Below are 13918 nucleotides of genomic sequence, written 5' to 3'. Positions count from 1 at the left end.
ACACATCAGCCACTACTTCTCTTTGTTGTCTCTCTGTTGTCTCTCTGGTGTGTATGTGTGTTTGTGTGATCTACCACAGAAACACACCCGTTCTGATCAAGTTGCTCTTAAATGCCCCTTTTTTTTTTTCTCTGCACTTCAGTTTTGCTGACATCCGTGCATCCCCTCCTCTATATTTGTCTTTTCAGTTAATGATAGACACCCCGACATCCCCCGTCACCAGCGGTCTTCCTCTCTTCTTTGTGATCACAGTAACTGCCATAAAACAGGTGAGAACACAAGCACATAACTTCCTCCTCATGGGCACAAAAATGAAATGGGGAACTAAGATACATACAGTGTGACCTGGATAGATGAATTGTTGTCAACTAACTTGCAATATCCAGCTTGTTTTCTCATTGTTCTGGTTTATTTAGTTGAATTCATGCTGGGTAAAAAAACTGGAACCATTCCTGTAAATTTCAACAATCAGTCTTAAGGTTGAACATATGAAAATCAATCATATATTCATCATGATTTATTCTCCAGTTAGTGACATTGACATGACTTTGCATTTACATAAATGTGTGTCTGGAATCACTGGAGAAGCTGTCAATCACTTCAGCTGATCAGCGGTTGGTTACGCCTGCAGTTCATCAGCAATTAGTGCCGATCAATAATGGTATATTTCATTAAAGTTAACCAGCTGTCAGATGTTTTGTTTGATCGGTTATTAATGGAATTGTCTCGCAGGGCTACGAGGATTGGCTGAGACACAAGGCTGACAACGAGGTGAACGGGGCTCCAGTGTTTGTGGTCCGCAGTGGAAGTCTGGTCCAGACAAGATCCAAGAACATCAGGGTAAGACGGCAACAGCCGCACCCTAAAGACATTTCATGATACCTGTTAGTCCAGCTCAAAGGTTTTCTGTCCGATCAAGAGCAGGATAATATCTCATTTCAGTGAAGAAGCGTTATGAACCTTTACCCCATAATATCTAAAAATAGCTTTTCACAGCTCATAGCCACCAGACACAACTAGCTATAGCCTGGCTGTTAAATTCTTAGTGCTGCTGGTTTCTGTAGAACTGGAAGGTATAGAATGATACTGTAAGATAACATATAAAAGCAACATTTCATATTTATAAATTACAAGAAACTGAGACATTTATAGTGTTCAACACTGATGCAATAATATAGATGCTATGTAATGTTCAAATTCTTTGATTTGTTGATTGGTGCTGCAGTTGTTTCACAGACTTTATTGCTTATGTAGTTGTCCCGTTGTGGCAGTTTTGTGATAATTAGGCCGTATTCAGACCAAATCAGGTGATAACGCCAGTCCTCCCGTTCATGTGAAGGGGGGTAATGTGTTTGGGCTGTGGGGGTTTTGGCCTGCAGCGGGACAGTTGATCCAGAGTCAACTTTTGGAGAAACACAACATGTTTGAAGGCTGCAATGGCCAATCAGAGATTAAACTGATCAGAGCTGTGAAACCCTGCCATGAGGGAGAACAAAGACATTACTAGGAGGAGGGGAGGACATTTCTCTTTGTTTGATAACGTTAAAAGTAAAGTTAGACTTTGCTGACAGCTTCCCAACTCATTTAAAAAAAATGAGAGAGAAGAGTGAGTGAGAGAGAGAGAGAGCAGCTGTGGTCGAGTGAGCTAAAGAGTGAAGGAAGAGAGGAAGTGCTGGTGGGGAGAACAAGGGTGATTCAAATCAATAAAACATTATGTTCGGATTGTTTCACAGCGGTTATGTTCTAGAGCACAAACAGCCCCCGCACACTTCCACTCAACCCCGTGGTGGTGCGCCACAACACCTGATTTGGTCTCAATACAGCCTTATAGGTTTGTCTGTCTATCAGATAGCAGTAAAACCTGCATGTTTGTTGCTGCAGCCTGCCCGGTTTAAAATTTGAAGTTAACTGTGATTTAACAATAAATTAAATAATCGATTTGTCAGTGTATTGTTAATGAATCAAGCAAAAATGACAAACATTTGCTTCTCAAATATGAGGATTTGCTCTTTTCCTTTCTTTTATATTATAGTAAATTCAATATTTCGGGGATTTAGAATGATCTGATAAAACAAGCAATTTCACAATTTTTGAAAAAGTGATTACTTGATTAATAAAACAAATAATACACAAATGATTTGATACTGAGAGCTTTTATTGTAGCCCAGGTTTAAAGAATGTTCTTCTGAATCCCCTTGTTGTACAGAAGTGACCAATTTTTGAGCTGTTTGCATCCTTCAGCCCTGCTAGTCCAGTCTCGCTGTTCTCTCTCCTCTTATTAATAAGGTATCTTAGCCGCCTGGATATCTCTGGAACACTGTAACTAGTGTGTCTGCAGCCAACTCAGCACCATTTAAATTTCCTGTGTCTTCAAATATTTAGTCAAACAGTTAACAAACCTCTCAGGCTCGTCAAGCATGCTTGATATCGTTTACCCAGTAACAGCCACGAGACACGTCGTCAACAAGAGTGAACTATTTTATTCAATATAAAGACACATTGCTCAAATTACAAATTACAAATTGCTCAGCATCAGTGGACTTTTAAGAGGTGAATACTGGTAGAGCAAGTCACAGTGTTGAAATAGCAAGCTTGTCACCCACCCTTCCTAGGAAGTGTCGGTGATAAGAAAGCACTGATGGTGTGTTATTAGTCAAATAGAGTGCTTTAGAGTGCGTGAAGAGCTGAAATACAAATGTCAAAAGGATTTTCTTGTAGGCGGGCACATTGTTTAGCTGGGGTACTGTTATATGCATTTAAATGTCTGTTCAATGCAAATACAGGTACAGCATATATCAAGTCTTACTTGCAAGAACATTTGTGAGAACAAGGAAAAAATGCTGAATACATGAAATGTCTAATAGCTTGTTGATATGCAGCCTTTATCTTTCAACCCAATCAAACTGCACAGTGTAAGTATGAATAAGGTCATTTCCTAAACATGAAGTTGACAATCCAGACAAACTTTGTTTCCAGTTTGTCCCTGTACTAAAGGAACATTACAAAAAAACAAAAATGCCAGAATGTTTTTATTGGGAACTGAAAACAATCACATCTTGGTGTAAAATACAATACAATGCAAACCACTTAATTAATCCCACTAGGGGCAGTTTGTTTGGAGCAACTTGTTGTATATTCAACACAATAACATACAAACAAATAAATAATACAATATAAAGCACACGAAAGGAATATAAAAAAACACCAGGGAGCTGTATGTAGAATAAAAAAATCCTTTAAAAACGAGCTGCTCCTGGGCTGCACAGGTAGCGTGATGTCGGTGTAAAAACAGTATTAACCTGCATGTGTGTGTGTTTCCTCATATGTCTGTCCAGGTGGGGGACATTGTACGTGTGGCAAAAGATGAGACGTTCCCGGTCGACCTGGTGTTGCTGTCGTCAGACCGTGCAGATGGCACCTGTCACATCACCACAGCCAGCCTCGATGGGGAGACTAACCTGAAGGTCGGTCTGCGTGCGTGCGTGCGTGTGCGTGCGTGTGTGTGTGTGTGTGTGAGTGTGCTAAGTATGAGTATATGTGGTATGAAAAAATGTGTGTGCTATGAGGCACTGCAACAAGTAGAGATGTGTTTGATAAATGCTAATTTTTTTTTTTCCACTTCAGTCAATTATTCAGTAGCAATTACTAACTAGTGTGTTTCCAATAAGCAGCTTCTTAAACTGATTAAACTAAAGTGATTGTAGCAAATAAATAGTTGCAAGCAAACACAATAATGAATGAATTTTTCCAGTTAGTACATTAACGTTAAATGTTATTATTAATTTGATTGATTGTGATTATGTACATCATGTATCTCACACTTTTCATCACTTTTTCAAAAGAATAGATTTTCCCCTGTTTTTACAAACAATAGATTTGCTGCTGAATTCATGAATGTTAGAAGGTGTTTGACAGAGAAAGAGACTAGAAGACGAGCTGCTACTCCTGGAACATAAGACTAATAAAACTTATCTATGGAAAAAAGCCTCATTGAGACTCATTTATTAGCTGTTAAGTGGAAATAGTTTGCATATATAGAGAATGAGTCATAAATCGGTCAGAAAATAGACTCTTCAGACAGAGCTCTGTGTGTCTGTCACATTACTAACGCCAGCTCCTCTCCTCTCCTCCACACTCCTCCCCCCCTCCCTTCCTGTTTTGCCAGAAGCTAAGTTGCTTAATTGTCTTGCTAACGACATGCTGCTGCTTCTATTACAGTTTATTTATACAGCACGGTGGGTTTTTACTATTGGCCTAGAAATGTGTACGTACAGTCTCTGCACCTGATGTCTTAATAAATCGGTGTCATCTGCAGCTGTTTATATACTGTAGTACTGCAGTAGACATTTGAGCTTTAGATATTGTTACTGTGTACATTTTTCTGTAGGAGTGCCAAATCCAGACTGCCAAAAATATTGTAGCTACAGTATCATTGCTGTGTGTTTAAAAAAAAAAAAAAAAAAAAAAAGAAAAAGGTCAGAAGATTAGAGAGGTAACAATGGTCGTAAACAGAGTCAACTCTGGCATGCATTCAAAGATGTTTCCCTTGATAGTAGTGAAGGCAACGATGATACCCAGTCAAGACAGCTGATGATATCTTGATGCATCTCACCGCTGCATTGTGGTTCTTTTCATAGTGATGCAGATTTTGCACTGTTTGCTCATCTGTGTGTTACACAGAAGAACTTTCAGTAATTTCCCTGCCTGACGTTCTCCTTCCTTCCTATAGCCTGGTTAACGGATGACATGCAACCTCCTGCCTGGCAGAGAAATGGCAGCTGGCTGAACCAGTCGTATTATAAATAGAGAGCCTTTTGTTCTAACTGTAAATCTGTTTACTATAGATTTGTTTAGGGAGAACCCTGTCTTTTTATCTAATTTCTAAACTAAGAGGTGTCTCCCATCGTAAACAACGCCTCCCTTTTTATCTTTTAACTGTATTTGTGTTTTGTGAATGTATGTTTGTAGACCCACTACTCTGTGGCGGAGACATCAGTGTGTCAGTCAGTGTCCCGACTGGAGGCCCTGCAGGCTGTGGTGGAGTGTCAACAACCGGAAGCTGACTTGTACAGGTAATCTGCGCCTGTGTATGTGTGTATATACACCCACAGAGTGAGAGCACAAAAAGTCTTGTGGTTAACATGCCGCATAACAAGGATACTCCCATCTAAACACCATTATTCTGCCCTCATATAGGAATTTTGTTGTGTTTTATTTTTGGTTGTTATTTTTAATAGTATAATTGTCAATACCCCTGAAGAACCCCTGGAACTCTTTGGACCTCACTTTAAAAAAACCCCTGTGACTTATACAAGGTAGAGATATTCTGCTAGAGATGTCTTCTTAAATGGGTGATGGACTAGATCACCTCTTCAACAACCCTTCCTCCTCTGGTTGGTCCCAGCTGGCTACTTCAGGATCGATCAGTGTATTTTTAGATCAGGCAGTTTGTTTCAATGGCAGTTTTCCTCCCATCCCCCCACTCTCATTTTCTGTCTCTTTCTGTTTACACCACCCAGTGCGTTTACATGCACTTAAGTAACAGGGTTACAGTGGGCTTTCTTCAGGAAGCTTATTTCTTAAATGTGAACACGGAACCTTGTTTCCGTAATCGGGGTAGGGGCATTGGGAAACCTGATTACCCCGGGTAGATTTGTCCTGGAGAACGGCGATTTCTTGGCCATGCATATGGGTAACCAGGTTTCTGATTGGCTTTATGCATGTGTGTGACAAAGGCTTCAGACAACAGGGCAGCTGGATGAAAGGAAAGATTATTTCACATAGTGATTCATAGTTGAGATACCTTCGTCCACAGTCTGATAAAAATGGAAACTAACACAAAATAACTTCTGGAATTTTAAACAAGTTGGTCTCCATCTATGTCCTCTGCTCCACCCCCCACTCCCCCCACATCCCCCACAAAAAAACAGCAGCATCTTCTATCACTAATACAGTTAATGTAAGCCAAAGGAAGTAATACATCAGGTTCCACTGCTGAATATTTAACTGTTAAAGTCAGACACATTTGAGCTATGAGGTAACGCTCCGCTCTGCTCTGTCTGTCTACATGTTTTCTTTTCACTGCGCTGTCAGTCAAGTCAGAATAAGGAAAAAAAATAAGAAAGCAATGCTTCCAAAAAAGTTTGAGGGTAGGGGAGAAATGTTATTATTGGTCTGCTGTATGTGTACATGACTTTACAGTAATCAGGTGATTATTACAGCGCATGTAACCTGAGTAACCTGGTTTCTCTGAGTAACTCTTGTTACGTAAGTACACGTAAACGTACTGTATTTACATGCACTTTAAAGGACTCTCCCCATAATCAAACAAAAGTTAAGATTATAGTAATTGTTACTCAGCATCCATGTTTACTATCTCGAGTCTAAATTAGAACAGTAATAGTGTGAATTTGACGGGAGGATGTAAATCACGCCACTCGTGTGTGTCAATGTGCTTTCTGCAGTAATTAGAATTTTTTTAAACATCACGAAAACAAGAAACCTGATTTAAACTTAGAATTAAGATTAATCTGGTTAGATTTCTACTGAAGAAACCTGATTATATACACTCAACTTGGTTTCTAATGAGGTTATTACATGTGTGCATATGCATGACAAAGACTTCAACCTTTAAAGAAGTCAGTTTCCACTGCTGAAAGTAGACTTATTTGTATCTGTTATCTTACTACAGAGTCTGTTCTCTTAGTACTCTAGTTGTCTGAATGCTCCAAAAAAAACCTCCTCAGGCAGATGTATAAAAATATAATACACTTAAAATATGCCACCCTTGGTTAAAAATATGTCAGGGGATCTGTGAGAATTCTGATACTGGCCAGTGTCACACTAAAAATAAAAAATAAAAATAAAAAACAGTTAAAAAAAAAAAAAGTTCAAAAACAGTTTTTTAAAGTATGGCAAGTTGAAATGATGTCCATTAGTGGGATGATGTATTTATTGTGCTCCAAAAGAAAAAGGTGATTTGTTCACTTGTTAAAAGATTATTTACTATATTTACAAGACATCAGAAAACTGGACCTACTTTTACCAGCAGTGTGCTCAGCACCACTTCAACACAGAATGCCCCCCAACTCTGCCTGGAGTCCTTTTATATACAGGGTTGTCTCCTCCCATTGGATCATACCAGCAAACTTAAACAGTTAACACTGTAACCACTGTTATCCAGCACATATAATAAACATATTTACACATGTTCAACACATATATGCCATGTTAAGCATTAATCAAAGAAAATACCATAAACATTTCAGAAAACTCTTAATTAGAACTTCCTCTCACTTGGTTGCCTCACTGTGGCACATAAATAGTGCTTTTAATATATTGCACTAACGTTAAAGTACGGAAAATAATTCAAGAAAATAAATCAATTTCTCCAACTTAAATGTTTGTGACTTTTATTTGCTGATGGGAACAAAAAAGTATAATATATAGCTCAGGATATTGCTGTATGTGAAATATTAAGCGTGTGCACCCACTACACTAGGCTTAGTATACTTCCTGGCTACTCTCACTGTTTCTAGTCACTGCCAACAACAGAGAGTCTGTCACACCAGCTGCAGCAGCCGGGTTATTGAAGTGCGTGTAAAGGGCTTTCTCGGATTTCCTGCCTTTGCCTTATGTCTTCCAGTAGCCCGGTTTTCTGCATGAATGCATAAACCTTGTTGACTGTCTCTATCACTCCAATGCCTCTGATGTTTTACAGGTTTGTGGGTCGGATTACAGTGACTCAGCAAGGAGAGGAGATAGTCAGGTGAGACCAGCTTTACCCAGCCGTAATGGCTAATTGTAAAGCGTTGAACATGGAAGCATGTCATATGTGAATTTAGTTGTTCATGCACTTTGCAAGTTTTTAGCAGAGCATCAAGTGTTTTATCCCTATTTTAAAACATTTTAAAAACTATTTTTAAATCACCAAACACTGATTCTGAAGAGACTAAGGTGTTTTTGACTGTTTTAGTTTGGATCGAACCTTGCAGCAACATCCATCTTTACTATGTATTCATGTTGTGTGTGTTTGCTTTTATGTCAGACCGCTGGGTCCAGAAAACTTGCTTCTGAGAGGAGCCAGGCTGAAAAATACCAAAGAGATTTTCGGTGAGTCAATACAGTCAGACTCAAAAGAAATAGTCCTGCAAACCAAACATCCACAAGAGAGGAAGCATCCAGGGGGTAAATGATTTCTTAGAGAAAGAAAGATGAAAGATAGCTGCTAAAAAGAGTCACATTGCACCTGTGACACAAACAAGCCGAGTTCAATGGATGTTATGGGCTGTACAAGCTACTCATCATCACATCGCTGAGGTCTGAAAACCAAAGATTGAGCAAAGATTGAATTTCATCTGCAGGTTTTATAGCTTACAGGAAATGTCCTGATGTTTGATTAATGTATAGACTGGTATAAGTGGTTGGCGTGTAGATCTACCATGGACACATGGATGGTTTTGTTGTCTAAATTCTCATGACTTCATGCATAAGTTTACCAGTAAGGTAATGTGCTAATCCTCCACAAGCCTCGTGTAATACTTTAACCAGTTGTGCTGTTGCAGGTGTGGCGGTTTACACAGGGATGGAGTCCAAGATGGCCCTCAACTATAAGTGCAAGTCCCAGAAACGCTCTGCAGTAGAGAAGTGAGCATTTTCTGTTGCCAGTGAGAACATGCAAAATATGTTGCTTTTAAGATACGCTTTTAATATACATTCTCTTCTAAAGGTCCATGAACACCTTCCTAATCATCTACCTGGTCATCTTGCTGTTCGAGGCCATCCTCAGCACCATCCTGAAGTATGCCTGGCAGGCTGAGGAAAAATGGGACGAGCCTTTCTACAACCAAAAGACTGAACAAGAGAGAAACAGCAGTCCGGTTAGTCCGCTTCACGTCTAGCCTCCAAAGAATGCATTCTTACTGGTTTGCTTTTGTGTACGTAATGCAGGCTGTCAGTCCTGCAGATAAGATGAGGTGAGATTTTAGCCAACATTCCACTTCTGTCTTTCTTTTTTACCTTTATGCAACATGCACTTCCTTCCACTTTCATATCCTCACCGAAGAATAATGGCCTTTTCCTCTCTACTTCGGATATAAATTAATGGAGAGAGTTAATGAAGATGTAAAGATGAGGTCATGCTTGAATCCATATCCACACACATAGTCCTAGAAGGGTACAGGTAGGGCGCTTTTAGCGTCTCTTTTGTGACAAGGCATTAGAGAGGAAGTGCCTTTTATTGGGCCAGTCTGCCGGCCTATCAACCTACCTGCCAACACTAATCAGTCAGAGAGAACAGCACCCTCTATGTATTGAGACAGAGAGGAAGAAAAATTGGAATTGTACACTAGCTGCTCTTCTCCCTCGAGACAGTGAGAGGAATACCTGCAACAGATAAATGGGTTTATTTTTCGATTTAGAATAACAGGTGCTCCAGAAAAACCCCTCCTGGCATCGCTACAGTGTGTTACTTCGACCAATGATTGCATGTCTCCACATCCCAGCTCATGTCATGCTCCCTCCTGTGTCCTGGTCATCTACCATTTCTTTAATAGTCTGAAAATGTTCTAAATTTAAGGCCTAAAAGTCCAAAAAAGATACCCACTTTAAATTTATACCTTTCATGACAGGTCTTTTGTTCTAGGTTTGTTGTGTTGTATATGCTAATGTCACTAGCTTTATTTCTTGATTGTGTTTATTCAATTTAGCAAAGCTCAATTCTAGGTCAAAATGGTCGTAAATTTGGCTCTTGTAAAAGCTGCGTCTCAGTCTGTGGTCCTCTCTCCCTCTCCTTTCCTGTCACAGAAACTAATTAACTGCTTAATGGGAATGAATTACCCTGTCTACTTGGATTTAAAACAATGTGTGCTTGAAGCATCAGCATTTGGTGCGTGGCTTCGATTTGTATTAGGCAAATGTCTTGACAGGCAACCTTGTCAGTCTTTTTTCCTGTTTTTTTTTTTCCTAAACTATACAGTGTGACCAAAATTTTGTCATTAGTGAAAAAACTGAACGTTTTGATGAAAAGATGGAAAATAAAAACACTTTTTCAAACAAAAATGTCATTTTACAAACATTGGACGTGCCATTTCTTCAAATTCAGGCGCATACAATTGTTGTTTTATCTTCACATTGCTAAGTGCCTTTTTTAATTTCAGAAATGGACAGACACTAAATAACAAAAATAAAGATTTTCAGAATCCATTCTGATGAAAACTGGCCTAATTCATGTAATTCATTTTGGCTTTTGAAAAGTCCATTTTGGAATTGGTGGAAAGTCAGATGAAAATATTTTTACTTTTACATATATTGAGGCGTTACTACTTCTGTGAACTTACTTTTCTTGCCTTGTACCCATCATCATCTCCTCAGTTGTTTTTCTCTTTTCTTTTCCTCACTCTCCATCTGTCTTTTTGTTCTCCCTCCAGCTTTTGCACTGTTCGCATTTGTTACCCTGAAGAAGTTCAAATTGGTTTGTCCTCATCGTATTACCTTCCTCTTGTCCTTCATTCTAATGAAATTCCCTCTGATCTACCTCCCTTCAGATCTTGAAGTTCATCTCAGACTTCTTGGCATTTATGGTCCTCTATAACTTCATCATCCCCATCTCGCTCTACGTTACCGTGGAGATGCAGAAGTTCCTGGGCTCCTTTTTCATTGGCTGGGATTTGGACCTTTACCACGAAGAGAGTGACCAGAAAGCTCAGGTCAACACTTCTGACCTTAATGAGGAGCTGGGGCAGGTATGGAATAGAAGTGCAGCGTACATATTAAACACATAAAATGTTATCATAGTACTACTACTAGTAAAACACAACGTATGTGAGTCTGTGTGTGCTCCTCTTTCCTAGGTGGAGTATGTGTTTACTGATAAGACGGGTACGCTGACGGAAAACGAGATGCAGTTCCGCGAGTGTTCAATTAACGGAATCAAGTACCGTGAAGTTAACGGCAAACTTGTACCAGAGGGACTGACCGACAACTCACCTGATGGTTCTACACCTCACCTGGTAACTGGCATATAAAATAAATATCTAAATGTAAAAATTATGAAAAAATATTTGTACTTGTTACCTTTTTCACCTCTCATTCTTCCCTCTCGTCGCTTCTCCATCCAGACTGGTGAGGAATTGTTATTTCTCAAGGCGGTATCATTGTGTCACACGGTTCAGATCAGCTACGATCAGCCAGACTGCCTGGTCGGAGGAGGAGACCCGTTCTCCCACGCTAACGGTTTCTCCTCCAACCACATGGAATACTACGCCTCTTCACCCGATGAGAAAGCATTGGTAGAGGCAGCAAAGAGGTAACGTTTATGGAATGAATATCAGGTCATATTTAAGACCTGAAAAAAAAAGCTTCAAGAGGTAGAAACTTAGCGTTTGAAAGCTTAAAATCTTATAAAAAAGGTTTTGCAAGATTGAAACTAAGTTTTGAAGGCTTGCATAATGTTTTGATAGGCTGAAAAAGTGAGTTTTCATTCTTCACAACTGCAATTTTGTATTTGTCAGTGTACTCCCGGTGTAATAGTTTGTATTCCAGGTTTGAATCCTCCTAAACGGTGATCTGAAAACTGTTGCGCGTATGTTGGGAAAAAGGTTTGGAAACATTGAAACTTGAGTTTTGAAAGGGCGAATCTTTATTTTGCAACTTTTGCAGATGTACGTTCGCACCGGTATTGCAGGCTGTTCTTTCAGAGCTGAGTTTACAACACCTGCTTTTCAGAGATTTGCCCACACAGTCGCGAGCGTGCGAGTCACGTGATCTCTGGCAGCGTTGTCTCGCAGCTCCGGTTTGAAACTCAGCCTGTGAAACAAAAAAAAGCCAGGATCCTGGAGGCGGTGGCATTACTGTGCTGAATACGGCTCTAATGGGGTTAAGACACTCCTCCAGTTTGAACAGAGGTAGCTAAAGAATCTGATGCTGAAAAGCTGTCTGGTCGAACAAAAAAACATCGGAGAATAAAGGATCCACAAGGCTGTGAAGAAAATTATGAAGAGACGCGGGTGTCTGAGTGTTCAATAGATTGCTCAGGAGCACACCTCTAAAATGTCAGATAGCGTTTGAAAACTTTAAGGATCCGTGGCGCATGAAGAGATCCTGGCTTCATGCACCATGTAGTTTTCAAACCATCAAATTTAATTTCGTCAAGCTCCAAAGGTTTGCACTCATGACCCAGTGCCTCCATGCTCCATTGAGCCACAGATAGTGTAACTGTTGATATAAACTGAAAGGACAGACAGTTGGAACTCTAACTTCAGTAATGGCTGTTTAAATAAAACACAAAGTTAATGTTCAAGCGTCAACGTAAAACTTCAACCATCATTGTACAGTGAGTAGAATAAAGTAGCATATCAGACACCTCTGGTCAGATGACATAAACATGTAGTAGGGATTAGGAAGATGAATAACTGTGTGAAATAAATGAATGATTGAATGGCCTTAGAGAGCACTGTAGCTAAAAGTTAAAACTTTTTTTTATCTTTTAAAGACTCTGTTACCTTCAGAAACTTTTAAACTTCAAATTGGATTCTCACCCGGTATTTTAAAGGTCAAAATTTTTCATTCTCTAAAATCTAACTGTAACAACTGTTTTGTTTTTTTTTTCCCCTCTCAGAATTGGAGTGGCCTTCACATGCTGCAGCGGAGATACCATGGAAATCAAAACATTCGGCAAGTCAGAGAAGTATGTCTCATTCTGTGTATCTCTCCATTCACACAACTATTTTTGACCGCTTCATAAAGTTACTCATGAAGGATCGTAGAAATGTAATAACCAACCGTCAACTTGTGTTTATTAGTTGCACAGATCCATTTAGCATTAACATTTGTCTCTCTGCGCTCTCTCAGGTACAAACTGCTCCATGTGTTAGAATTTGATGCTGATCGCAGGAGGATGAGCGTCATACTACAGAATCCCTCAGGTAGTACTACTTTGAACTGTATTTTTAGCTTTACTGACCAAATAATCATTATGGTCAAACAAAAAAACATGAAAGGCGACTCATAAAAAGTAATTTAATAAGAAATAATCGCAATTAAAACACAATAAAGGTGGTTTGAATCAGATTTTGCATGTATTTCATTTTACCTGTAGCATTTTTCACAAGGTATATTTAATATTTTTGTATATGTTAACATACTAACTGCTTTCTTTTTGCATTTTTGTCTCGACCTTCAAGGGGGCAAAGTGCTGTTCACCAAGGGAGCAGAGTCAGCCATCTTGCCTTTCACTACCAGCGGTGAGATTGAAAAGACGAGACTGCACGTAGACGAGTTCGCCTTGGTGAGAACGTTTTTTTTTTTGTTTGTTTTTACAAAGCTTTTTGAAATGTGTATGTTGCACATGTTTTATTTCGTTAAGAGACACAGAAACTCATAACGCCACACTTGCCTCTTCAGATAATTTATTCACATAAAAATTCCACTTAAACTTTATAGTGAAACCTTCAAATATCTGTCTCTAAAATGCCTTTTGGTCCATATGTTGATAATTGTGTGTTTCTGCGTGCGTAGGCCTGGCATTTGGCAGCATTGTAGTGATTACTTTTGGCTCTGTCACTCTCTGTTTGCATTAGACTGTAAATTCTTCACCAAAACAGCCACGTACACATACACACACATACATACACGCACACACACATCCGGCTCCCACATCATGTTATTGGACGTCAGTACCCAGGAGTCGGTGCTCTGGACTGGGTTGATTTGTGGTCGTCTGCCCCTCAGGCTGGTTCTGTGATTTAAAGCCATGCTTTCATAATTTGTTTTTCTGTTCTTTCTCTCTCTCTGCTTCTGTTCGTCTCCCTTCTCCTCCTCCTCTCGTTCAACCTACATCTTCCCCAACCGACCATCCTCTTGACATCTACCTCACCTTATCACGAAAACTTCCTTTTCTTTTTCCTTCTCTTGTGTTCTT

The 13918-nt window shown here is 39.5% G+C and overlaps 1 protein-coding gene across 1 annotated transcript in view; it reads left to right on the top strand.

Moving 5' to 3' along the window:
- The window catches only part of atp11b (ATPase phospholipid transporting 11B (putative)), a 56629-nt gene that overhangs the window by 12430 nt on the left and 30281 nt on the right, over positions 1–13918 (top strand). The window contains exons 4-17 of the mRNA XM_042415959.1: positions 189–269; positions 733–840; positions 3336–3464; positions 4969–5072; positions 7721–7768; positions 8048–8112; positions 8565–8646; positions 8729–8879; positions 10545–10742; positions 10851–11009; positions 11118–11305; positions 12617–12685; positions 12850–12923; positions 13182–13285. Of these exons, the coding sequence (XP_042271893.1) occupies positions 189–269; positions 733–840; positions 3336–3464; positions 4969–5072; positions 7721–7768; positions 8048–8112; positions 8565–8646; positions 8729–8879; positions 10545–10742; positions 10851–11009; positions 11118–11305; positions 12617–12685; positions 12850–12923; positions 13182–13285 (1560 nt within the window). The remainder of the gene's footprint in view (positions 1–188; positions 270–732; positions 841–3335; positions 3465–4968; positions 5073–7720; positions 7769–8047; positions 8113–8564; positions 8647–8728; positions 8880–10544; positions 10743–10850; positions 11010–11117; positions 11306–12616; positions 12686–12849; positions 12924–13181; positions 13286–13918) is intronic.

This window comes from Thunnus maccoyii, chromosome 7, assembly GCF_910596095.1.
Source record: "Thunnus maccoyii chromosome 7, fThuMac1.1, whole genome shotgun sequence".
Classification (NCBI taxonomy): Eukaryota; Metazoa; Chordata; class Actinopteri; order Scombriformes; family Scombridae; genus Thunnus; species Thunnus maccoyii.
The sequence above is the reverse complement of the archived record's forward strand: the minus strand, read 5'-3'. Positions and strand labels throughout refer to the sequence as shown.